General features: G+C 39.1%; 1 protein-coding gene across 2 annotated transcripts in view; it reads left to right on the top strand.

Moving 5' to 3' along the window:
- Positions 1-27580, top strand: part of FGD4 (FYVE, RhoGEF and PH domain containing 4) — a 57521-nt gene that overhangs the window by 16608 nt on the left and 13333 nt on the right. For both annotated transcript variants that reach the window (XM_059472024.1, XM_059472025.1), the window contains exons 3-11: positions 6171-6342; positions 10218-10695; positions 16089-16178; positions 18166-18311; positions 21880-22036; positions 23091-23229; positions 24163-24221; positions 24843-24989; positions 26244-26416. In XM_059472024.1, the coding sequence (XP_059328007.1) occupies positions 6171-6342; positions 10218-10695; positions 16089-16178; positions 18166-18311; positions 21880-22036; positions 23091-23229; positions 24163-24221; positions 24843-24989; positions 26244-26416 (1561 nt within the window). The remainder of the gene's footprint in view (positions 1-6170; positions 6343-10217; positions 10696-16088; positions 16179-18165; positions 18312-21879; positions 22037-23090; positions 23230-24162; positions 24222-24842; positions 24990-26243; positions 26417-27580) is intronic.

Here is a 27580-nt window from a genome sequence, read left to right as displayed (position 1 = left end):
AACATGTGTTCCTCCCAAAAAAATATTTTAGAAGTAATTAATGGATAAATAGAAATGTGCTATCAATAAAAAGATTTAAAGCCTTTCAAAACCAGAGCCAACACACTTATTATAAAATTTTAGCTATTAGATAAATTAGGAGTTTTATATTATTGGACCTCATTCATTCAAGTTACACAGCTGTTGTTGATCTTTCCTAGCCATGTTTCCTTTTGTTTGTCAATACTGTGTGCTCCAAAATGTGCCACAGCCAGGAATAGTGTGGTAGTCTAAGAAATGCAGCTGTGTAGACAGAATTCAATAATACTGTTGTAAATAGTATTTTGTGTCTCCTTTGTTCATGGCTCACTCTCCATTTAATAATATTAACTATGTGCATCAGATGGAAGTTTTATACTATATCTTTTTGTTTGGCTTTTTATTGAATTGAAGCAAAAGAAACCAGAATTAGTGAGAGAGGCATTTGGGAGACTAAATGTTCTAAGCAAACTAGGCTGCTCTGGTTTATTGGTTTAAAAGTGGCCACTATTTTTTTAAAGAGCTTTCATGCAGAGGTACAAAAATGTTTTTTGTTTTTAGCAGCAGGAAACATCTTTCCATATGCTTATTCTAGTCATGCAAATACTAAGTGGCCTTTAATAGTGAAAGGAAACAAGATGACAGACCTGAACTGCAATGCCAATGTATTTGGTTGTGGAGGAACTAACTGCAAAATGACCTTCATCTAACCTACCAAAGTAGTTAAAATGAGAGATATAAACATGGCTTTGAGGTTGTGTTGCAAGTGTGGTACAACCATTTTCAGTAAAATTTGCTTTATTAAGGGAAATAGAGTTTTAACATTGAGGAAAAATGTTCAAAATCTTGTACTTCAAGTGAACCCTGTACTTTCGTCTCTACTTGGTCTCTGAGAAGCAGTTTAAGTATTTGGAAACAGTTCACTCAGGGTATCTAGGTCAAGTGAATAAATTTCTGCACGCAATCCAATATAAAATTCCTTATTTTCATTTTAATTTTTCCCCCTGGCATTTCAAGGAGTAAAATCCTGTTTGGTACACTGTCAGTAATAGCAGAATTTTTGTTCTCCGATAATTCCTTCCATCAATTTTTGTTCCCCAGTAATTCCTTCCATCAACAAGTCAGCAGTTCGTGTGTCAGATTTCTGTCTGGAGCAGAGTTTGATTCAGGAAAATCTTTGGAACAAATTTGGAGTAAAGCCTGAAATGGGCTGAAAAGATGATGAGGGGGTTGAGCAAAGGAGTCAGGGCTGCAGAGCAAAGCAGTCAGAGTCTGTGTGTCTATCCCAACTGTGAGATGTGCTGCTTTGCCTTTGCACCAGTGCAGTGCATTCCCTGATAAAGTGGACTAATCTGCACTGGAGGCAGTCAGTGGAAATAGCAAAATATGCTACCACATGGGAATCCACAAGAGAGGAAGTAAGTTGTTAAATAATTTGAAATTTGCCCTTACCTGCAAATATTTGGGTAGTCCTTTGAACCTTGCAATAGCAGAGTTCATGTAGAGTGACATGTAAAAATTACCTTTTCCCCCCCTAGTTTCTTCTATTCCTTGCTCTTTGATCCTCTTGCATCAGTTCTTTTATGATGTCAAGTTGCTAAATACTGGGCACTGAAACTGCTGTCTGTACAAGGCAGTTTTTTTGTAGGATGCAAAATATGTGGAAATGCCAACACTTCTTCAAAGCAGTGAAGTGCCTTGTCAGTTCAAGACTGTGCATCAGTTGCTCATTTAAATTTTTCTAATGAGAGCCTAGGAGTACTTATGAGTCTCCTGCTGAGGCTGAAGAGGCATTTTTGTTTGGGTTGGAGGTGAATTTCCACTCCAAATGTTGGCCTGGTTTGTGCTACTGTGAAATGATTAGGATGCAACAGATTCAACACTTAAACTCTGACATTCAATTTTAGCTGAATATCTGCTGTGTAGCATGAATCCTGCCTTCCTTTCTCAGTTATTATATAGTCTGTGGTTAAAAGTTGACAGTGGCCTGGGCTTAAAAAAGCTGAGAGACCTCTTAAAGGACTGAAATATAGACTGTACTTCCCTGGCAAATGAAACTAAATTGAATGGAAGTGAGTGGAACTAAAACTGACAGCTGTTCCCAGGTAAGCTTCTCCAGTCTTGGTGGTCCTTTAAGAAACCTGCTACAAAGTCTCTTTTTAACTAAAACTAAAAAAATCCCCAAATTATCTCAGTGAAGATGACAAATGAGAGAACAAAAGACATCTGATTATTATTGGTCTTTTCTCTTGATATACTATTGAAAGATTCTTCTTGTGGCGTGAACCAAAAATGTGGAAACGCACATCTCAAAGAGAAGATGATTTTTTTTCTCTCTTTCTGCTGTGTTTAGGTTACTGGTTATTTCATGTTGTTCTTAAGAGTATAAATCTTTGGCATCTATTCAGCAGTGCTCATTTGATATTCCTGGTGATGATGGATGACTCAGCCAGGAGAGCTGTAGTTGCTTACCACAGGAACTTTTAACTTCATTTCCATTGAGTCAAGGCATAGCGGCATTTTTAACCATTGAACACATTATACTTTATAAGACAAGAGATAAATGACCTTTGTTGATATGCTTTGGAGTCTGCAAAGGTGGTTGTATCTTTTGGGCCATTTATAAAGCATTACCTGACATTTCCTTATGTATATATGCAAAGTTGAATGCACAGGCAGGCACTGCGGCATAAATCTTGATTTTGGTAGCAGTGTACAGTATCTGCTACCTCAGTATATGGAAGGGTTTTCTTTGGGCAGAATAAGCAGTTCATATCTCCTAATGAGCTCAAAATTCTGCAGTACAGAGGCAAAAGTATTTATAGACTCAAACAGAGCTATGTATTATGCAGGTTACTACAATAGGGCAGTCTTTTCTCTTTTTTTCCACTTAAGATCCTTGCTCTGTGCACACTGAAAAATAATCTGATTAAAATAAAACACTACAGAAGTACATTGAGGAAAGAATTAATAGAATTTGCTTTCCATAATCCCTGTTAACAAGGCTGACCTTACAGGAAGGTTTGAGGGTTGTGGATTGCTTTTTTTTTTTTTTCTACACTACTGATTCTTTTCTTTCCATTGATCTTGTAACTATTCTTTCTCCATGGCAGTATTTCTGAACCCTACACTAGCTACAGCAGCAGCTGGTAGGGGAAATGCAGTCTGCTAGGTGCTGATAGGGAGTAAGGAATAAAATATTTTACCTAAGTGAATTGACTGCTTGGTTTGTGGTTGTCTTCTGAAGACATTAAAGTGATTTTCAGTATATGGGGATTGTCCAGTTTGACAAGAGGTTCCTCATTGCTTGCCATATGTGCTTAGCTGTGGTTTTTCAGCTGCAGAAGTTTGTGACACTTCCACAAAATGTCCTAGAATTTGATTTTTGTCCCAGTGGATCCAGTATAAAAATAGCCACCAACTAATTCCTTCTGCTTTATCAGTAGATATTAATTCCCTCAAGTTTAGCAGTTTTAATATATCCTTGTGAGGATTATTAACGTTTCATGAGATGTACAGAAGAATTGGAGAGCTGTATGAGTCCATTGCGTAAGAGATCTCCCAGGACTGGGGGTTATACAGAGTCCATTGCAAGAGGAAGGAATGTTCCTACACATTGCTGTGGTGTGTTTCATGGCTTTGCAAGGGTTCCTCAGGGTGAGGGAGACAGACGAGAATCTTGCTTCATGGTCAGAAGGCTGGATTTATTAATCCATGACATATACTGCATTATTATTATGCTAATAGGAATAGAGAGAGAAGTTCAGAAGCTGCTAAGCTAAGAATAGAATAGGAATCAATAAACAAGAGAGCTCTGTGAATCTGTCCCAGAGAACTTGGTCCCTGATTGGCCCTTAATTGTAAACATGGAACATGGGCCAATCCCTGTTGCACCTGTTACATTCCACAGCAGCAGATAACCATTGTTTACATTCTTCTTCTGGGGCCTCAGCTTCTCAGAAGAGGAAAAATCCTAAAGAAAGGATTTCTATGAAAGGATGTCGGTGACAGTGGTGCTGGTCAGCAAATCCGCTCCGTGTCCCCTTTGCTGTCCCCCTCCTCCCCGAGGGGATGTGCTTGTGATCAATGCTGTGTCCTGCTTTTCCCCAGCCTGCTGGTGTCTCCCTGGCTCAGCTGTCCCATGGCTTTGTCAGCACAGGGAGCTTTTCCGTGCCTGGACAATTACGGGATGCTCACTGGCCTCATTCTGCCAGGCCTTGCCCGGGATCCCCGGGGAGAGGGAATGTGGGGAAAGCTGTTCCACTGCACTGCAGCTGCAGCGGGGCTGCATGGGGCTGCTCAGGAGGGACTGCAGACACTGAAGCAGTTGCACAATTTAATAATCTGCTTGTTTCAGGGTTGCAAATAACTGTTTCAAAAGAGCAGCATTACTGCATCCTTCCCCAAACTTGTTTTTTTTGCATGTGTTAATAAATATAATACTTCTGAAGACTGAGGGTGCACATATGCACAGTAAAAGCATCTGACCTACAGTAATTGTCTTCCTTCTCCCTCTGATTGTGTTATCTATCAGCCTTTGCAGTTGATAGGATTGAAGTCTAAAGATTTTTATGGCAAATTCATTTCTTCACAGTGTATCTCATGGTACTTTTCAGACTGTAGTGATCACTGCAATCCCATTAAACTGCAGTTAGGTTGTTGGAAACACAAACAAATATTGCGTCCTGTATTACCTATAAATTAAATGAAGGGAAGAAATGAAAAATTGTCCTTAATTTAGTGTTCCTTCAAGTTTATCACCATCTATGATTAGTGTATTTGAAAGAATTTTTTCAGCATCCCTTTCAAATACCAGTTGATGGGATCTAAGATCATTCCTGTGATGCATGGGTTTTCCAGGGTAAGTTAGGAAGATATTCTAGCACCAGCAATGCAAGGAACATGGCTTTTCCACATCCACCTATTGTGTATCCTGTACTGGAGCTTTTTTCCCTACCACAAGAGAGGTAAAAAAAGCCAGTTCAAGTCCTCCTTCCCTTCCCTTGCTCACTGGCAGGTTTTATAGTTGCTGGAGGGCCAGCACTGTGCCCCACTGGAATGTGGTGCCTGTGGAGCAGTGCCTGAGCCCGTGGGGCACTGGTTCCACGGGCAGGATATTGCCTACTCCTGCCAATTTGTGCCTGCCTTTCAATTACTTTTTCCCAATTTCATGTCAAATGCTTTCACTGCTCCCACAGTATGTTTTGGGGATGTGTGTGGGAATGAACAAGTGTTCTTGGGAATTAAGGTCCTTCTCCATCAAGTCTCTCCTTTTGATGGAGCTGGACATTCATTGCTCCAGTGTGGAATGCATTTGTGATGTGCTTTTGTTGCCCACAAATGCTGCATGGTTGTTTAAAGTTAAAGATTTTAGTGATGTGACTTCAGTTGCTTTATGTGTCACCTTGTCTTTTGTGTTCTAGTCACTGCTGTATTAAGCAGTGGCTGATCATCAACAATCTAATTAGAAGGACTTGTGGTAAGGATGGGGAAAAAGCAAGAATTAAAAAAATGTTTTCAGGGGGGAAGGTTTTCAGCAGTATAATTAGACAAAGGTTCAGTGAGTAAGGGAATTTTAAAGCTGAAGGCAAATACCTTTTCTACTGATTATTATTACTGAGGTCACAAGGGATAAGGTAAAGAATGAGAGCACCAGAATTTTGGGACAGCAATTTCCTTCGTCTTTCCTTTGTGCTTAATTCTTTTTTATTACAAAATCTGCAGTCATAAACTTCTCATATGTATTTCCTACAGTACACTATGCAAACAAACAGAAAGAAAACAAGAAAACTCCCTAATTTTCTAGCTTGTTAAAGTAGCATATGGTTCAGCTTTTAGTCAAGAAATAGAACAAGATCCCTAATACCAAACAGTGCATGAAGAATTATATGAAGTCCTTGTATTTGTAAAGCAGCTTTGAGGTTGAATAAAGCCAAGGGTATCTCTTTTTCATTGATGCAATGAGTTCTTTATGCAAAAATCTCATTTGTGAAGGTACCCTGATCTTGCAGAAAGTGTCCCTGACCATGGCAGGGGGTTTGGAACTCGATGATCTTTTAGATCCCTTTCAACATAAGCCATTCTATGATTCTGTATTCTAGAAACTCAAAGAAATACGAGTGATTGATTTTTGTTGTTGTTGTTCTTTGCAGTGCCTCCAAAGCCAATTCATCTGCAGAAGGCAACATACCAAACCCCTAGGCATAAAGCTTTAACAAACCAGAAACCAAGAATGGAGGAAGAGACACCTGCTGCTGTTTCTAGTGTCACAAAGGAAAAGTCCAGTAAAGTGTCAGATCTCATCAACCGTTTTGAGGGAGGCAGGTATGTGATGGAATTTGTTTTGGTTTGTAACTCTGCTTGTTGTGTGGGGATTGTTGGAGCTTGAAGCTGTTGATGCCTTGTGAAGGCTGAGCTGGAGCAGAGGCTAGGCAGAGTTAAAGAATAAAGCAGGGATTTATTAGAAGGCTTCAATGGATACACCTGGAGCAGCACAAGAGCCCAGCCAGGGCTACACCCCAGATGAACCCAAAGTGGTCACTAAATTCGTGACCAGTCACTTTGCTAAGTTCTGGTCCATTTGCATATTGGAGTTAATTGTCCAATTATAGCTTTAGCTTATGAAGTCCCATCCTTCTTGTTTTTCTCTCTTCAGTCCACGTTGTTTATGCTCTTGGGCCTGAAATTTGGATCATTTGTCCTTGGTCCCCAGCTAGAGAAGGAATTGTTTTGTTTCCCTACTCTGTGAAGAGAGCTCCTCATCCCCTAATATGAGGCTCAGAACTACACAACAGAGCAGCACAGAATCTGAAAAATATAAAAGCTAAAACCTGAGAGGCATGACTGTGAGGAAGAACATTGGTACTGTGGTAGAGCTCAATCCTATCCCTGCTAAAGGACTTGATGGCAAAACTGCATGTGTTTTGAAATAGTGGGAGCCAGTTGTATATTTGGCTTAACAAGGTGTGCTTTTTCGTACGGCTTTTTCATTATTCCTAATTTTCCTTTAAAAGACAAAAAAAAAAGAAACCTGCAGTATTTTAAAAACAACCTGGAAAATGTCAGCAATTGGAAATAATTTGAAGCTAATTTGAATATTTGAAAATGTCAGCAATTTGAAGCTAATATTAAATACTTCTTTTCTTGAAGGAGAAAAAAATACTTTTATGAGCAAATAGAAAAACCTGAAATACTGGTTTTAATTTCATACTGTCTTAACTTCAATTGTTCATGTATACAGGGTGAACTCAACAAATTATTTGTAGTGGTATGGCATGCATTCCCTAAATGGCTTGCTTTGTAGTACTTGGTGATTTTGGTGGAAAAGCTCATTGTTCTTGAGTTTCAATTCTGTGGTTTATGGGAAACATGGAACTTTGGGAAAAAAGAACCACAGCCAACACTGCTTTCACAAAATGGTGTTTCTTGGGTGTTTTTAATTAGATGCACATGATGCATCTCTAAGTGGAGGCATTATAAACTCTGAAACAGAAGTTTCTAATATATCTGCTCTGTACAAAGAGACAGACTTTCCAGAAGGCCCATGGCAGAGGAACAGAAACTGTCCAGTAAGAGTTGAGCATTGCAAGGTTTGGATGTGGTTTCTTCATGTTCCCTTGGGACATGAAATCCCTTGGATCTCAGAAGGGAGGCCCCCTGTGGGAGTGAATGAATGATGCACAGCAGAGTACATGAATGCATGACCTGCTATGGAGTCAGAGTTAAAAAGGCTTTCATTGAAAGAATTTCCCCTCAAGATGGGTGAAATTTAATCCTTTATATGGAAGCTGCTGAGCATTGCAAAAGTGTTTTTGTCCGTTGGAATAGAAATAATTTCAGAGCTTCATCTGCAACAAACTTCTGTCATTAGGCAGAGATTTAATTGCACTTGGTGATGACAGGTTCTCAGAGATGGGAAAACAAGATTACTGCAGCACTGGAGGTCATGTGAATTCTTTTAGCACCAGTCTCTAATCCTGCTATCACTCTGTTTTCCAGTCTTCCTCCAAAGCATCACCCAGCTTTTAAACAGTGCAGTATCCTTAAAAAAATTTTTAAAAATTATCTTTTCTGGAAGAAAACTCTTCAGTATCCTTAAAAAAAAAATTTAAAAATTATCCTTTCTGGAAGAAAACTCTTCAGGTTTGTTGTGCCCTGCACCACTGAGCCTTACATTTCTTCCTCCTAGACCTGCTTGCTGTGCTGTGCAGGAACTTCTTCCATATTATGCAATCAAAGGAAACTATAAAGAAAGAAAGAAAACTTTCTTGTTGATAGAGCTTTACAAGTAGGGACATTTTGTGAACTATGGGAAGCTGTGTTGTTTTTTGGCAGCATAATTTATTCGGTGCACCAGTAATACCTGTCCAATGACTAAATTCTACTCAAGTCTATGATCTCTGCTTATGAGAAACTTTCATTATTAGCATGCTGGGTTCTGGATTATCCTGCGTAGCCAGTGGAGGTAATTCCTGTTTTTTTGAATGAGCTCAGCCCACAAAATATGTCTTCTGTGAAGCTGAACTTCAGTTTAATTAAAGATCTTGAAATGGCTAGGTAGCATGTTCATGAACTGCAAACTGTGATTGTCAACTCTAATAACTTATTTTCATTAGTCTGTTAAGCCCACAAGCATGTAGGCATGTCAGAAAGTTAATTAAACCTCTTTGTGCAGGCAGCTGAAAAACATATATTAATTTTATCCTGGAGTTAAGTTTATTTAATAAAAAAAACATAGTCTTTACATGACTAAAGAAAAAGTGATTTAAACTTTTTTTTTGTTATATGATGGAAGAAGATAAAGCTAGTGTAAGTTATTTTTCATCTGTATGCACAAAAGTGCAGGATATGTTTGCAACATTTATGTAAAGTATCCTATAAATAAGGACTAAAAGTACGTTTTCTAAGCAGTTTTCATCCTTCCAGAAGATGGAAGTCCATACCAAGAATAGTTAGGGGACAGTCAGGAACAAGAAATAATATGTTTAATGCAGAGACAAATTTTGGAGAACAAAGATCTTCAGAAAAGATGCAGCATGAAAAAAGGACATTGCTAAGGAAACAAAGGAAACAAAGGAAACTGGAAATGAGAAAAAAATGTAAAGGTCCTTGAATAATCTGAATTAACGAAAGGGATGCTAAATGTTCTTGATTGATTTTATTTGATTAATTTTTAATAATTAAAGAGCTGTTAGGGAATGGGCTATTTGTTAGTTTAAGCAGTGGACTAGGACTTGGGAAACCACAAGCCTTGCTCCATTTCTATCAATAACCTTCTGGGACACTTTGGACAAGTTGTCTGTCAGTTTCTTGGTTTCCTGCTCTTGGTTTCATGGAGCTAAGAATAGAAAAATTTAGGTTGCAAAAGATGACTGAGTCCAACTGTTAACCCAGCACTGCCAAACCAGTAAACCACCTCCTCAAGTGCCACATCTTTACAACTTTTAAATACCTCCACGGATGGTGGCTCAATGTCTTCCCTGGACACCCTGTTCCTGTAGCCATGATATTTTCTGAAAAATCCTTTCCTCAGGATTTTTTCTCCTGAGGAGCTGAGAGGCCTCAGGAACAAAATGTAAGCAATGGTTATCTGCTGCTGTGGAATGCAGCAGGTGCATCTGTGATTGGCTCATGTTGGTTGTTTCTAATTAATGGCCAGTCACAGTCCAGCTGTCCAGACTGTCTCGGTCAGTCACAGGATTTTGTTATTACTCCTTTTCTATTCTTAGCTAGCCTTCTGATGAAATCCTTTTTTCTATTCTTTCAGTATAGTTTTAATGTAATATATATAATAAAATAATAAATTAAGCCTTCTGAAACATGGAGTCAGATCCTTGTCTGTTCCCTCATCCTGGGACCCCTGCGAACACCACCACATGTTCCAATGCCTGATGACCTTTCAGTGGAGAGTTTTTTCCTAATATCCAATATAAATCTCCCATACACATGTGATTCAAAACACATAGGGATGCAATGGCTCAGAATGGGCAGAGGTCTGGGTTTCTGGTAAGAGAAGCTTGTTTGTAAGTGTTTTATTGCATTTCAGGTCTCAGAACTTCCTAATATTAACACCGGAAAAATAAGACTTTTTGGGAGAAATCAGTTATGTGGTGCAACTCTCCTTTTTCACATAGTAGGATTTTCTATGAGTCCACATTTAACTCTCCTCTCATCCATACTTTATTTGCTTGGTCTTTTAGCTCCCTGAACCCTAGCGACTTCAAGAAAGACCCCTCCGTTCTCCACATCACTAAATCTCAAGGAAGATATGGGTCCACTCCATCACCTCAGCCAAAACTCCCCTCCCAGCGCTCACTACAGACACAGGGAACCAGTAACACTGACAGAACTCAGGTTGCGCAGCTGCCCACGGCCAACGGCGTGGCGGAGCAGGAGGAAGAGGAGCGGCGATCGCCGGAGCGCGGCTCGGCCGCGTCCACCCCGCTCCCGGACGGGGCCACGGACAGCAGCTTGACCAACGGGGAAGGAGAGAGCACTCGCACAGAGCCCCTGCCAGGTGAGGCTGCCTGCCAGGAGCAGGTGCTCAACAGCTGCCACAGGACTCCCAGCAGCGACGCGCTGCTCCCACCCGACGGCGAAACTCTAGGAACTGATGCTGATGTCAAGGAGGAGCCGGCTGAGGAAAGCAGTAAACAGGATCAACCTGTAGAAATAAAGGTAAAGACAGAAATGCTTTCATTCCTGATATATCGCTACTTTTCCTATTTTCTCTAGGTTTTTATTTACAAAAAATAGGCTTCCAGGAGCAGGTCAGAAATTGGAAATATTTTGGTTATTTTCCCTCTGGAAAAAGATAAGAAAAAAATCTTGCTTGCCTTTTCCCACACTCTCCTCTCCTTTTTACTCTTCTCCTCGTCCCCTTGGCTCTTTCCCCATTAGTTATCTGAGGTTTAAAAAAAGTGAAACTCAAATATGTGTGCCTGTTTAGCAGCATGCTTCAGCTGTGCTAGCCTACAAGGGACACATGTTAGTGGTGTATATGAAATAAAATGCCATGTGCAGTAAACTGTCATGATAGAGCTTCAGGCAGAAGAGTTGTGTGAATCCCTAACTTGGATGTGGTTGGCAAGTCAAAGCTGAAAAGGCAGTGGCAGTCGGCTAGTGATCAGATAGATGCAATGTTCAGGGTATACTAAATACGTGACTTTTAGCAAGGAGAACTTATGATGAATTTGAGTTCCCTTGTGAGGAAGATTTTAAATGCTTAAGCGAAGTACGTGGGTGGAAGGAAATCTGTCTTGGGAAATTAATTGCTGAAAAATAGTGTATATTTTTCACTTGTGAAAGTTTACTTGTGAGTTTGCCTCCTTGTACCAAAGCAGTGAATGTGATTAACAGTTCTGCTCCAGCCATCCCCTGTTTGGCAAGGGGAGCTTCTCCTCTTCAACACAGAGCCAAACAGCTGATGCTGGAAAAGCTCTGCACTGTTGGTCAGGTGTGCACCTGCAGCAGCTCACTTGAGTTTGGTTAGCTGGGGATCACATACATACATACCAGGAGGTAAATTCTGTAATTCTGTGAGTAGGAAAGGTGGATGAAATATCCTGGGTAATGATAAGAAAGTGATGGGTTGTGTGGTTTTCTTCTTTTTATTAGGGGTTGTTTTCTTCTGTAATGTTTTTTTTTTTCCAGTAATGAATGTTATGATATCCACCTAAGCATAAGCCTGGGAATAAGGCACTTTTGGCCCTCCACACCTGTGATAATGTTTCAGTCTCCTGTTGGGAAATGCTTTTTTCCCCTCTCTGTGCTGAATTCTCAGTGAGCAACAATGTTAAGCTTGAATCCAAGTCACGCAGTAAGGTGCTGGGAGCATTTTCAAGAAAAAAGCTGAAAAGGGAAGCAGTTCTGTCTTAAAGTTCAGGAGGGAACTGGACAAATGCTAATGGCAGCAATCTCTTTAAAATCTGTCTTGGAGCTGCTGGGACCAGCACATGTGATGTGTCTTATATTGACTCTGAGTCAGCTGTGGGGTGTAATGTGGCTGTAACTGGATGTATATTGTTCATTGGTGCTTGAAGGGTACAAAACCAAGACATAGCCATGCAGGATGACTTTTAAGCTTGCACTTGGGTCACAGCAGCCCTTCCTGAGATACCTTGTGCAGCAAGGACTTCCCCTTCAGTCTGGTGGGGTTGAGGAGTGTGTCTGCCACCCTTTACAGAATCAAACACTGATTTAGTTTGCGTTAATGCACCCTGGAGATGGAAATCAGCCCTGTGGTGGTCTAAAGAGCTGCTGCCACGCTGTCTGGATTAGGAGAAGGATGATGAGCAACAGGAGAGTTCCGGTGGAGCTTTAAGCTGTTTCTGTGTTCAAGCACACACTGGTAAGAATTAAGAGCATTAGACAATCTGTGATTTTGCTAAATGCCTACTTAGTCATTATAGAATATTAAAACTGGGATGTAGTCCAGCTGAAGTTGCTCCACACAGGATAACAGCACTCTCCTGCCCTTTTGATTAAAAATGTAAGTACAGTTGAATAAAAGCAAAAGGAGCAGATGCTTGTGAGTCATAGTCAAACTTTGAGTCTGATATATGTATTTTGATGCTGATACAAAGTGTCTTGTCTCTTGCACGTCGTGTTTCTTAGTTCAGGAAAGAGCAGAAAGTGGTGCTCTCTCTCTTTGGAAATGTGTACATGTACAGTAGAAGTAATCCTAAATCCACAGCTGAAAGGGGCGAATTAAATTCGTGACTGATGCAAAAAAAAAAGTGCAGAAATTACTTTTTGGACTTGGAAAAGAAGGCTTGTTTTGAAATAGTGTTCCTCTTAAAATTATTCCCTTCCCTCTCCCCCCAGTCAGTGTAGATCTGACTAAAGACATATTATTGCAGGTTCTGGAAAAAGTTGAGCAAAACTTATTAAATTTGGCAGTGATCTGAAACAATTTCCCCAAACAACCAGAGTAGAGTATCCTTTATTTCTCTTATTGACTGAATTAGTTTGAAGGTAATGAAACATAATCATAACAAGCAAAAAGACAATTAAAAGTTAAAACTTTCCTGCCTTGCAGCAGAAAAACCTCCTGTCAAAAAAATTGGTTTGTGTAAACTGCGGAGGCTGAATAGCACAAGAACATCTCAATCAATTAACTTCCTGAACAACATCTTGTGGGGAATCTGCTGCTGCAGCTAACTGAGGACAAGAGGACAAATGTGTCAGTGTTTGCTGTGAGACTGGTAGGAAACAGGGATCTAGACTGCCTGCATGCCACGGATGGGGGAGAATCCACTGAACATCTTTAAACAAAATCCTTATATGATGTCTTCTTTCAGTGATAGTGCTGGGGGCTCTGATGTTTCAGATGCAGAAACCTGGTGTAGATACTGGATTTCTGAATGTGGGGTGATGTTTCAGTTTAACCAGAGTAAAAGTTTTGGTTTTGCAAAGTTAATTCTCTGCCAAGAAATGTTTTACTGTTGAAAGATTTGAGAAGTTCTACCAGCTTCTTGATTCTACAGTTTTTAGCCTTCTTTACCTGAAACAAAGCTGTGTATCTTCAGCAACCAATATAAATGCATAAATCTTCTTGTGAACAGCCACTACTTTAGGGATACCAGAATTTTCCTGCTTTATTGGTTGCTGTGCAAGAGACAAGCACAGTGTAATTTAAATTTTATTTGTTCATACTCTACTTCTCTCACCCTGTCTGTGTTGTTTAATATATTCCTTCAAATCCCTCAGGGCAAGGGCTATGCCTGAGTAAGAGTGAATCATATACATCACTGTCATGTTGGCAGGTACAGTTTTCTTGACAGGAGATGGCTCCTGTTTGGTTTGGATAATAAGAAACTTCATACTTTCACCAGCATTTTTCACACTTCTTCTTAATTTCAGAGTTCAAAATCACTTATTTTAATTTCTTAAGCATGCATAGTAATAGAATTATTCTAGGCATGAGCAGCTTTGTACTAAAGAACTAGATCCAGCTGACAAATTTACTGTAAGCATTGGAGTATAGATTCAGGTTTGCAGTCCCTGCTGATGCAACTCTTGGTCTCTCACATTGTTGATATTTTGCTCCAGGGATTAAATAATGTACCTGTGTAATGTAAATGTTCTCTGTATAGCACACTAGCCATTTCTGCCTGGTTTTATACATTGAGTTGCCATGTGTGCTGGATTGTCACAGAAGTTTAAAATGTTCCTTGAAGTAATTGTTCCCTGAAGTTCCCCTCAACAACACCCCCTGCTTCCCCACTGAGGATGTGCTGAAAGAGAAGCAGTAGTAGAATTTTCTGCTATTTTGCTCTGATCTGACCCTCTAGGTGTGTGTTTTTGTGCTGGAATAGGAACACGCCACAGTGATTAAAATATAACTCATCTGAGATGTGCATCTTACCCCACACAGAAGATTCCTCTGTCAGGTCGTGCAGTTGATGTAGAAAGGAGGTGCAGGTTCAAGAATTAAGATGATGTCTAAGGTTGATACTGAGAGGGTTGGAAATGTGGGCTCAGCTCGTTTTATGTGATTTTTTTTTTTTGCGTTTGTTATGCATGATTTTCCCTCTCTTAATTAGTTCAAGTAATGTTCTAAAAACTATGGATTGCTTCTATAGCACTGCTTCAGGGAGAAAGTGGGGTTCTCAGGTGAGGAAAAAAAATAAAATTACTGAGGAACCAGTAACCTCCATGGTTTTGTGCCTCAAGTCCACATGTGAGATCTTTTGTAAATGGCTGCACTGAGCAGCAAGCTGCAGCTGTAATAGCTAATCTCCAGCTCCCTGCAATGTCTCTTGACAGCACTTAAAACACTGTTCTGCAGGTTACTGTTGGTTGCTATGCTGATTTAAACAGACTTAATGAACAGCTTTGAAGTCACTATTGAAAGCCTGTTTTTAAGGAGGAGGTTTGCCATGTAGCAGTGCAACTGTGAACACTGCATATTAGAACTGAAATATGTTGAAATTTGGAATACTTATTGAATACCAAAATGGGGGAAAATGCACTGAACTGCTTTAAATATAAGACTGTACTTTAATATTTGGTATTCTTCACACAATTTTTGTAAAGGTACTTGCAAGTGTTTATCATAACCTTGTGGGAAGCAGTGTGCAGCTTGAAATCAGAAACCACTCAAGCTCTCCTCTTTATTTATTTTTTAATGAAGAATTTTCATGGTTTGTCTAGCAATTACCAGTTTCCCATAAGCAGTGTGATAATACTGCCATTTATTTCAGGAAGACTCTGTTGTTGTTAGATGTGAACAGACAGACTATCACTAGATCTGGAGAAAGAACCTTGTAATGGAAGTGTCAGTTTGTTGAGCCTGACACTTGCAAGCCTGAGGCATTTCCATAATGTTTTGACACTGTAGAAGGCTGTCCTTTCATTGTTTGTTTTGGAGTAATTTTGCCCAGCAACTTACAATTACATATTCTAACATATTTAGTTTAATACTGAAAATTCAATGAATGTTTTGAGTTCCTGTTCAGCAGAAGAACCAGAAATATATTTTGTGGATTAAAAGATTTTAAAATGAAAACTTCCCTCAGAATGCAAAAATTACTTCCATAAAGACTTAATGAAGGAGTCCTCTAATTGCAGCCAACAATTGTTCAGCAGTGAATGTATTGGTGAACATAAAACGTTTTGTACCACATTTTTCAATAATTTTGCTGTGCAAAGAACACGCAGTTCAAATAAGTTCTGAAATGGGGCGGGGGTGAGCGCTGAGTGCTCCCATCTGTTCCCTCTCACTCTGTAAATCGGCTCCTCCAGCTCTGAAAGGTCAGTGGTACTCACTTACCAGGATGGGAGCTGGTGCTTTGGCAAAGATCCCTACACAAACTGGAAAATACTACGTCTTCTAGGCTTTGAATTTTGCTTCGCAATTTGACTGATATTTAACATTCTGTGGCTTTTGTATGTGTTGATTAAACTGCGGGAAATGATGTATTTTTCAAAGTTGACGTTTATTACTAATTGTTAACCTTGTATTTCTTTTTGGACTACAAGGTAGCTATAAGTATTTTCAAAAAATTTTGTTATTATTAAATTATGTTTTCTTCAGTATCCTAAGAGTTGCTCTTCTTTTCCTCCAGGAGACAGATGAGCAGAAACGTCACAAAATTGCCAATGAACTTCTGCAAACAGAAAAGGCCTACGTAAGCCGACTGGACCTCCTAGATGGGGTACATTTTTCTCAATTTGCTTTTATTGTGTTGCCTTGAATTCACTCAAATGGCTATGTATAAGTGTGGGTATAAATTACAGAAGATGTGGCATGTTTTTCACAATTTGCTGATTTTCCAGTCAGTCATTTTCTGTTGCCTCAAAGTTTTGCCTTTGTTTCTATTTTAAGAGTGCTATATTTTTAATAAGTATTAGAATTTTGTGGCTCTTAATGCAATATGTTCTGTGTGTGGGGATGTCACTTTAAGCAATCATGCTGGTAGCCAGCAAAGAGGATGGATAACCATATTTTGGCTTCCAGTGAATTGGAGTGAATGTTGCAATCACCCACTTGTTTGAAAATTACGAAATCCTTCTAATTTGAACCACCCAATCAGAATTTTTCTTTAGTCCCAAAGAACCTTGAAATTGCCCATTCCAAAAAGAATATCCTCTATTTTACCATTATATATTTAGAAACACAAATTACTGTTCCTGCAAGGAAAGGGTTGGACTCATGCTTTGTACAATCTAGCTGATATTTCTTAAACCTAAAAGTCTGGACTTAAGAATTTTCCTCCCTAAGTCTTGTTTGCTTTCCACATAACACATATACCCTTTACTTGGATGCCTCTAGCTTTGCATTGCCTTACTACAGGATATTTTTCTCAGACTCTACAGTTTAAATTTCTTAAGTCCAGTGCAGAAGTGCTGTACAAACAGTTGATGAAAAGTAAAAAGTCTCAACTGATACAATAATTGTTCAGGCTGCTGGGAATCTAAGTAATTGTCCTCAAGAAAGTGGATTTACACAGCAGACGTACATTGTGATGGATGTATGGTAACTTTTAAAAGCCAAAATATTGCAGGGTGAAAAAAAGTGATTTAGAGAACTTTAAAAATAAAAAAAATATGTTTACTTCCTGCATAGATTTTTCCGATGGGTAATGCACAATTATTTTCCTTGATGACTTTTTAAGTGCATTACTGCTATGTCTGTTTTTCAAATATTAACTGGAGAAAATTCTGAAAAATTAGTTTCAAACACAGCTGCTCAACTGCTGCTAATGAGAGAAAAGCAGAAGACTAGGAGGGGACTGTTATATTTCTGAGCTTGGTTAAAAAGTTGTGTAATCTTTATGGTCTTCAAAGTAACTAACTATCCTGTTGGCAATGCAGCAAACTGGATATGTTTTAGAGTGTATGTGGCAGTACATGGCTTTTTTCCTTTTAAGACACTTTGGCTATCTCAGTTGGGGTGATCAAAACTGCTGTCTTCAGACTATTTTCTTCTTTTGCAAGTCCTTACCCAGACTTTTCTAGGGATATGCAATCTGTTCAAGCATGGGAGAGGGTGGCAGAGGGACAAGAGCTGTCCAAAAGCATGGAGTTTTTTGTGATGTGCATATTAACAGATGCACATTTTGTAGCTGCACCTAGTCAGGTTGAGCCCACTGAAGGAGAAAAAATACATTTATTTTTAAAAGAGACTATAGTCCACTCAGAACTGGGTCTCTTCTGTACTTTAAATGATACATGGGGACCACTCATAGTCTGCCAACTACTTTGATTTCGAAAGGGTAAGGGGATACAGCATTCAAGGGAATTGGTGGGGCTAATGGTGATCAGACATCATGCTAATTGCAAAGAACAGAAGAGTGGAAAATACTGCTGGAAGACTGGGGAAGCTGAGATGATGTAGCTGCTAAAACAGACAGGATGAGATGTCTGGAGCTGCTCCCAAATGGCACTGCTTCAGCTTGGCTCTCCTTGTGTCAGCCCTGCCTGCAGGGCTCTCCTGCCTTATGAGAACAAATGGGGGGTGTCAGGAGAGGAGAAGCATTTCACTTCCAGAGAGGGAAAGGCAATGAATGAATTCATCACTAACCATCTGTATTATTGAAATGTTAATCTTGCCTCAGCTGGAGCAGGAGGGGTGGATAGGTGGTCTTCTATTGGTTAAATATAATGGGCTGATAGGTTTGTGGCTCTTTTTCTGTATTGCAGGTATTCTATTCCAGACTCCTTGAGGAAGCCAACCGAGGTTCGTTTCCACCTGAGGTGATTAATAAAATATTCTCCAACATTTCATCGATAAATGCTTTCCACAGTAAATTCTTACTTCCGGAACTTGAAAAAAGAATGCAGGAATGGTAAGAGGCAATTTACTGGTTAATACACTTCTGAAACTGTGTCTGTAGAAACTCTCTTGCAGGGCTGAGGTAGGGAAAGTATCTTCAAATTAGGTGTCCAGGCCCAGGAGCCACTGTAAGTAAGAGAACATCTGCTCTCCCACTCTTCCTCAGGATCTGACTCAGCAGAGGACTGGCATCATTTGCTCAAAATAAAGGACATGGATCATGAGTAACCCCACTGAAGGCAGTGAGATTGCTCATGATCTTGCTAAATTAGGGGTTCAGACTCAAATTATGTGCTACCTGGTGAATTTATTGTACAGAGTACAAAGCTGAGGTAAATAACACTTATGTGATTTATGATAATACTGAAGTACAGTAACCTCTATTTTTACTGCCTTTTGTAATAACATGGGACAGAATCTTCTTTTTCTATGTTTTAATTTTCCTTTTGAAATTAAAATCCATGCCAGATATATTCCATTTTCATTTCATATTCCATTTCCATTTCATATTCCATTTCATTTCCAAAATCCATTTCCCCCTCAGCTTTTCTTGACCTCTGTTTGGAGCCAGCAAGGATAGAACAAGTGTAAATACACTGTGTAATACTCATGTACAGATGTAGTATATTTATCTTGCTTTGGTGTGTGTGTGTGATTCTGGACATGTTAAAACACAGCCATACGTTTTTGGTCTCTTCTATGTAACTAAAAAAAAAAAAAAGAAAAGGTCTCAAACCATTGCTGCTTCCCTACCTTCTTTGGGAAAAAGGATAACCTCATTTAAAAAGAAATGGTAAATAAAGTTTCATCCAGTCATTTCACCTCAGCACTTGTTTGGCTCCTATATTCTATATTGTCTAGAATTTATTATGAGGAATTCAAGTGTTTGTCCGTACATAATTTCCAGCTACACTGTCATATAGCTCCTTTATTATCAAAAAACACACCAAAAATGAAGGGGAAAAACCCCTTGTTTTGTAATATATATGAAAATCTTAGACCATGCAATGGTGGTTTAGACAGCAGCTGTACATCTTCTGACTCTGTAAGATGATTCCCCTTTAAATGATGGTTCCTTAAAAAAGAATACTTCACATGCACAAACACATGGTACCTCTGGGCAGTCTATAATGCAAGGAAGTAATAAAATGCAAGCATTGTGAAATATAAGAAGTTCCCTGCAGAATGACTGGAGTAAGTAAAAACTACCCATTTCTTTTAGCAGAACTTGAAAAAAATCAGATAGGAAATACTGATTCCTGGATTCCTGAATGCCTGGATTACACTAGAGTACATGTCCATAAGAAGTGGAGTTTAGATGTTTAAAAAACAGCTCACACCACATTATGGCAGTGCTGTGTGATTTGAAGTGAGATTCACAGTGTAATCTTAAAATTCTGCTCTAGACACTTTATGGAGCACAGAATATGCGTTGCCTTACTTTACATATCTGCAAAATGCTAAACTGCTCACTACTATGGTGTGTATAATTATATAGCTTCAAAGGTTGAAAAGTGCTTTTGTAGATAAGCTTTGACTCTTGGTGCAGAGCTAATAAATTGCATCTCAAGGATATTATCTTTTCCAAATTGTATGAATACAACCTTTGTGCTGCACCTGAGACAGCCTGTTTAAATGTCCTTGAAACACTGTGCTTTTGGGAGGAGTTAGAAAAAAGGGTGCAGTTGAAGACAGCTTTTTCTGATCATTGCTGAAAGTAAAATCTGGGCTAATTTTCTCTCCCCATCACTGGTCTCTGAAATTGTCTGGAATAATAGCTTCTTCCAGATATAGTCTTCTCATAAGTCCCTCTCATTATACACAAGAAATTAAGTATGTTCTATGGGTAGCTTTATGTGCTTCTATTATTCTTTATCTTCCCGCAAAAAAACCTGGATAAAAATTTCTGACCTTTCCTTGAGTTTTGGTTTAAATTGAAAACTTAGAGTAAAAATATGTAAAAATATGTAAAGCAGATCAAATGCAAATTCTTTCTTGGAAGAAAAGGCAGTGTGAATCTAAACTTCCCAAGTGAAAGTGAAATTGTCTGGTAGCTGCATTTTGAGTGAGTTGAGCAACAGCTGGAGCTGAATATCACTTACAACATATGGCTTGGAAACACCAGAACCAGCATTGTTGCAATATATTTCTCATGAAAAGTGTGTAACAGAGCACAGCAGTGATCCCATGCCATGGAATCATGAAATGGTTTGGCTTGGAACAGACCTGAAAGATCATCTAATTCCACCTCCCCTTCCATGGGCAGGGAGACCTTCACTAGGCTATCAAATAATGATAATGATAATTAGATACAATACCCTGAGACTTCTGGATCCTAGGGTGACCAGTAGCAGGTACTTTGGAATAACATAAGAGCCCTGCATGATTTCAGAGACCAACTTCCCACCCTATTTTGTCCCTCATTGCCAGCCCCAGCAGCAGCCCAGTGTTACACAGGAACTCTCTGCCCTGCAGAGGCAGCTGCAGCTGGACCAGTTTTTGACAGTCCTGCAATATTCACTTTTCAAGCACAACCCTTCTGTTCTGCACGGCTGTTCTCTCAGAGAAGTGGTGTGTTGGAGTGGGCTGAAGAATTTTTCGCTTCAGACCGCTATGAGAACATTGATTTCAGACTTTTAGAAATCCTTACTAAGATACTGAGTTTCTGAGTCTGTCTCTGAAAAAGAGACATGAAATGTGCTTCCTATTGTAGTTCTTGGAGGGGCCTCTGTGCTGCTCCACATTTTTTGTGTGCCCTGGGAGTGCAGCCTCTCCATCTGCTACTTTACTATTCTGGTTTATTGGAAGGCGCCATCAGGAGTTGGGAAAAACGTGGGAAAGTTCTCACAAAAGACTGAAATCCAAGGGATTATCTTTCCTTCATATGTTCCCTTAGATAATTAGTAATTAAAACCCAGATGTTAATATGTATATATTTCTAGAATGTTATGTTTATACAAGGCACAGCATGGAAGCTGTACAGAATGGGTTTAGCCCTCAAACCAAGCCACAGGTTAGATATTTTAAGGATTAAATTATGGTCAAAAGAAGATAATGTAATTTTAAGGAACTGCAGATAAAGTAAATTAGGCCATATTTTGTAAATAAAATCTTTCATGCCTTCAATTTCTAGCTTTACTTGTTTTAGCCCTCTATGTGACCTGTGGTACTTATACATCATCAAAGGGGATATAAACACTCTTTCTAGATTTTCTAATTTGGGTCCTCTACATGACCTGTGCTGCTTATACATCATTAAAGGAGGATACCATCACTTTCTAGATTTTCTTATTTGAGTCCTCTACATGACCTATGGTGCTTATACATCATTAGAGGGGGATACAAACACTTTTTAGATTTTCTTATTTCAGTCCTCCACATGACCTGTGGTGCTTTACATTATTAAAGGGGAATACATACACTCTTTCCCTGCAAATTCAGATTTACTGCTCATTTTGGAAATCCATATGAGGCGATCCCAAACAGAAGGGTTCTCTGTTAAACGCTTGGGACCTTTTATAACCTTGAGTGACTTTTTTTCTTTCCATTTTGCTCTGGGATTCCACCCTTTTGCTTTGCAGGACCACCACCCCTAGGATTGGAGACATTCTGCAGAAGCTGGCTCCTTTCCTCAAGATGTACGGCGAGTACGTGAAGAATTTCGACAACGCGATGGAACTGGTGAAAACGTGGACTGAGCGGTCACCTCAGTTCAAATTCATTATCCAAGACATTCAGGTAATGGGGAGAACAATGGAGATCATCAAGTGATATATAAAAATACATAGGTTTGTGGATGAAAAAAGGATTAAAGAGGAAATTGAATACCAAATCCCTTAGAATTAAGGTAGTTGTTTTTATCCACTTCACACTGCGTTTTTCCCTACTCCTTCCTGCGTATGCGCACAACCCACCCACAAAAATCCAGATTTTTCTCCTGCAAAATAGAGGAGCAATTTGTAAAGGTTGAAATAGCTGAAGATTATAAAAATAGTGCATTTTTTTGTAAATACCAAAGTAAATACCACTTTAGGATGAAGTGAAAAGGCAGTGCATCCCTAGATCCCTGCACTGCGTGCAATAATACTGTGTTTTCTCCCAGTAACGCTGGGCACAGGAATGCCAGTCTTTCCCAAAGGCTCCTTTCACACCCTCTGGTGCTCCCTGGGGGTGTCTCTGGGAATTGGCCGTGTGTGTCCTGCAGTGTGAGCACTTAGAAATAGAATGGAATATTTCTACTTAAATTTTACTGCTCTGTGGGGTCTTTTGGTTGTAAGGCAGGGAAGAAAACAATGTAGGTTTTAATGTAATTTTTGTTTTTATAATCTAATTGCATCTAAGATTATGGAAATGAATATTCATCTTAAGATATGAGGGAGTTGACATTGTAAATGAACCTCAAAGAAAGCTTTCCCTCACATAGGTAAAACATATCTTTGTAGCCCATTAGAGTGATTGTTTATATATGTGGTCATGAACTGTTCTTATAAATTTAGAAGTATTTCTCATGTGTGTTATCACAAACCTATTTTAAAATACACTGGAGTTTAAAAGATTTTTTTGATAAGACTTTTTGGTAAGACTGTCAAGTACTTAGAAAAGTTTTTACAATTATTTTTTGTGAAGATTTTCTGATTATCTGGTTTGGTAAACTAGTTCTGTATTCTTTCAGAAGATCTATCATGCATGTCTCAAAATACATTGTTTATGTTTCATCAACCATTACTTTTATTTTATGGTATTGTAATGACATTTTTGCCTGCTTCATTGAAATATGTTTACAATTTTTTAGAAGGAAAAAGTGTGTGGAAATTTGACATTGCAACATCACATGCTAGAACCAGTCCAACGCATTCCACGCTACGAGATGCTTCTAAAGGACTACCTAAGGAAATTGCCTCAGGATTCCCTAGACTGGAAAGATGCTGAAAGTAAATATCTTCAGGCCATTAAAGGAGCTATATTAAGATATTAGTAAGAGGATACTGTAAATTAAAGATATTTTCAGGAAAGATCAAGTGAAGAATTACCCATGAAAAGAATGATAGAATTTCTTCAGTGGAATCATAGCATTCCTTGAAAAAAAAAAAATCTGTTTGAATTGAAGTTAATTTTAAAGTCATAAAGCCTTTAGTACTCTCCTGGAGAACAGAAGTTTTACTTTGGTTTTGGAATAGCACACAGGTTTTGATTTGTTTGCTTTGCAGATGATCAGGGCTTGTGGTGGCTTTTTAATTTATTTTTGTTGGCATTTTGTTTTGCTTTATGCACATTTGGAATGTTTGACTGCTACTTGTAAAAAAGTGAAGTTAGGCTCATTGTATTTTTAAGCTTCTGCAGGGAAAAAGCACAGCCCACTTTTAAATTTCGTCCTCTCTGTATTTACATGAGAACAGTTCAAGGTATTTGCATGGAGTGTTCAAATTCACTTGCCAGATAATTCTTTTAAATATTTCATTTTTAGTACCATTGCAGTAAACACTTATAAGATGAGCTGTTTCAACTGAAAAAATATTGTTTGACTTTCTGAACTACTTTGAGAAAAGGAGGGACAGAACCATGACTGTTCTTGTCACAGAAAAATGTGATTCTAAGTACTGAAGTGCTACAGTAAACTGCAATAATTCTCTTCTTCTTTTCCATATTGTTTCTATTTGGTACCTGACTTTTTTATGCCTTCTGCTTTACCTTGTTTTCTTTTTATTGCTAACTGAAGAAATTTATTGTACTTTGAAATTTACATAAAAACAACAAATATTTTTGTAGAATTACCACAGTGCCCCCCCTTTTTCCCCCTGTGTAGTACATAAATAAGTAAAAGTAAAGCTTTTTGGTTTTACTTATTTTCTTTTTCTTCTGTTTAGAATCCCTGGAAATTATATCCACTGCAGCAAGTCACTCAAATAGTGCAATAAGAAAGATGGTAAATGATCCTTGTTTTCCTGATCACTTTTCAGTATATTATATTTCAATATATGGCCAAGCTAGGAGAGTGAATTGCAAATCTTCCTAAAAATGGCAAGAATTGGTTTCTTGGGTCAAAGTGATTGTTCCTACTTAATGTATTTATACAGCTCCTGGAAATGACAGACAAAATCTGTCATTGGATCAAATTCTCTCAAGTGGAAAATGGGACATACTTAGTTCTCCTGGCTCAAATCACTGATACTGCACTGGACTCTTAACCATGTTTCATCTGCTTCTGTCAGTGCAGGACAATGTTTGTAGAGAGCAGTTACTGTTTCTCTGCCTGATTGGGCTGGGATGATAGGATCTTAATTGAAATGTGAGATGTTTTGGGCAAGAAATAATGCAGACTGTATAAAGACTGCATTTTAAAAATTACCAAGGATATAACATTTCTAAAAGTACTTCTAGCTTTATCAACTAAATTAATCAGTCAGACCACACATGCTGGGTATAAATATGTTTTCCAAAGCTTAACAGTCTCCAGATTTACGCCAGCTCCCATCATTTAATTTAAACTGCATCAAGACCTGTGCTTTCAATTAATAACTTTTATAACTGTATTTTCACCATAAAGGAGAATCTAAAGAAGTTGTTGGAGATCTATGAGATGCTGGGAGAGGAGGAAGACATCGTGAACCCTTCAAATGAGCTGATCAAAGAAGGGCAGATCCTTAAGCTGGCTGCTCGCAACACGTCTGCCCAGGAGCGCTACCTTTTCCTGGTGAGTGTGGGGGCTGCTGCTGCTGCTGAGAACTTTGAAACCCTCATTAAACTGAAATGTAAAAGCTTAGGATCTCTGCCCTGATGGATTGGGTGTTGGGGTCCCAGTAAGTAAGTCTCGTGGTTCTGTGGGAGTTTTACATCGTGGCAGATCATCCTCTCAGCTGGAGTTTGAAAAGTACAGCCATGCTCCCTTACCACTCCCTTGGAAGGTTTGGTGGAATTTGTTGCTTCCTGTGCATTGAAAATTGCTGCTATATTTTTGCTCAGGGGTCTCTGGCATGGCCCTTCTTCTGGTTAATAAAGGATATTGAGGCACAGCTCCTCCTTATCTGTGCTTCAAACAAAAGGAGAAATCATAGAATAGAAATACTTCAGCCGGGGCCAGACAGCTGACTTAAATAATGTTCTCTTCATAAGAGAGGTGACAAGCTCAAATGTGCTCTGTGTCTGTGATACAGACTAGGCAATAGTGTAGTCAGGATTTCTATGAAATAGGATTCAGCTGAAGTGAGTTTTCAACTGAAGTGAATTTTTCTTTTCAATAATTAATTTTGAGAAAAATGAGAGAGGGGAAAAAAGTGAGAAAATTAAACACTTTATATCTGATTTAATAACTCTGCTTCTAGGCTGTGGCTTTAGACATTTTAACATTATTTAAAGTTCTACTTTAGTAAAGGAATATATCTTTGCCCTGCTCTCTGTACTGTATTTTCCCCTTGTGATATGGAGGGTTTCAGGGAATAAAAACTTTAGGAAATGTTCTTTTGTCTTGGAGAAAAGACAGATAATGTCTTTGAATAACATAAGTTACGACTTGTACAAAACAAAATTATTTTTGTACAGGATAAATATAAATGTATAGACTGAAGGAAAAAGTCCTTATTCTACAGTTTACAGTAGGTTTTGTAGAATTGAGACATGAGAACAGATTTGGTTAGAAAAGCTTTACACTGGCATAGAATATCTGGTCTGAGTATAATTTAATAATAAATACTATGAAGACTGCTGCATAAGCAGAACAATTATTTTTACATTCACTGAAGCCATCCTTGAATCCTGTTCCTAAAGAAACAAGAAAGAGGAAGTCTTGCATTAGAGCTTTGGTCATCTTATGTGCCAGCTGATCAGGAAAGAACCTGCTTTCTCACCCACCAAGTCTAGCTTTGTGATACTGTCCAGCTCTCAGTGGACAAACTGTGGCTTTATCTGTGTTTTTCTTAGTGCAAAACCACGTGTTTATTTCTCCCCCCAGTTTAACAATATGTTGCTCTACTGCGTCCCCAAATTCAGCCTGGTAGGATCCAAGTTCTCGGTTCGAACCAGAGTTGGCATAGATGGCATGAAGATTATAGAAACCCATAATGAAGAGTATCCACACACTTTCCAAGTGTCTGGGAAAGAGAGGACACTGGAGTTGCAGGCCAGGTAAGCAGTCTTTTTAGCCAGTTCCTTGAGATCAAATATATACACACAGAAGAGTGGATTAACAGATTTGAAGAACGAGGCAGCGGACTTCATCTTAATGTTGGTGTTTTGGAAATAGCCTAGGCTGCCAAAAAATCATCAATTGTCAATCCAGGAATCTCCCTGAGCAGAAGATGCATCTGGGATGCATAGCACATTGGCTGACCTTGCAGAAATGCCCAGGATAGCTGTGAATGGGCTGGCTGGGAATTCGAGGGCAGTGCCAGGGCAGCCTGTGTGACTGGGGTGTTTTAGGACACAGGGTGTGATAATCACTGGTACCTCTGGGTCTGAGCTGCCTTGGTACCAACGAGTCTGTTCACCTCAGGGCAGCTCCAACAGACAGAGCTCTCCCTCCCAGTGGGTTTACCTCCACAGAACAGAGTTTTCTGCAGAAATAGCTGATGATCTGCTTTCCTCTGTTCCTCAGCCTCATTTCCGATCTACTTGTATTCTTCCAGTCCACGTATCAACCTCCTCCTGGAAGGCAAGCTCTCCTCTTAGTTCTTGGGTCCTTTCCCTCCAGGTGCACTCTTCTCACTGGCACTTATTCTGCTCTCCAATTTATTAGTCCTTGTATCCTCCTTTTGCTGAGTTACCTTCCCCTCACCTTTTTGCAGTGCCTAGGCTAAATTGCCCCTGTCTAGACTCAAATAGAGTGAGATGCTCCTTCTCTCCTTTTGGGCCTGCTTAAAAATCCTGTTCTTAGCAGTCAGGGTTTCATTGCAGGGAGGCAAGGATTAAATAAACAGGAAAATGTCCATGGCTGGTATAGTTCTGTGTTTGCACCATGTATCTGGGGACAAAGCATAGCCTGCTAGCCAATTAACTTTCAAGCTACTTTCCTTTATGAGAAACATGTAATGTTTAATGAGAGTTACAGCAGAGAATGTGCAAAGACAGCATATAGGTGTTTACCTACACTTTCATTCAATTTCAAATTAGATGTATACTTCGAAAAATTACACAAAAAAACCCCTTTCCACTAAGATCTGCAAGATTTCTGGGACAGGTTTTTGGCTATCAGTCATATCTGCTGTAAATTACTGTCTGATATCTTGCTAAATATTTTGTCTATTGTTATGCCATACACCTATTTCAATGGTGAAAGGTGGCATCTTGCTA

Source organism: Ammospiza nelsoni, chromosome 5, assembly GCF_027579445.1.
Source record: "Ammospiza nelsoni isolate bAmmNel1 chromosome 5, bAmmNel1.pri, whole genome shotgun sequence".
Classification (NCBI taxonomy): Eukaryota; Metazoa; Chordata; class Aves; order Passeriformes; family Passerellidae; genus Ammospiza; species Ammospiza nelsoni.
Note: the sequence above shows the minus strand (reverse complement) of the source record. Positions and strands in the feature narration are given on the sequence as shown.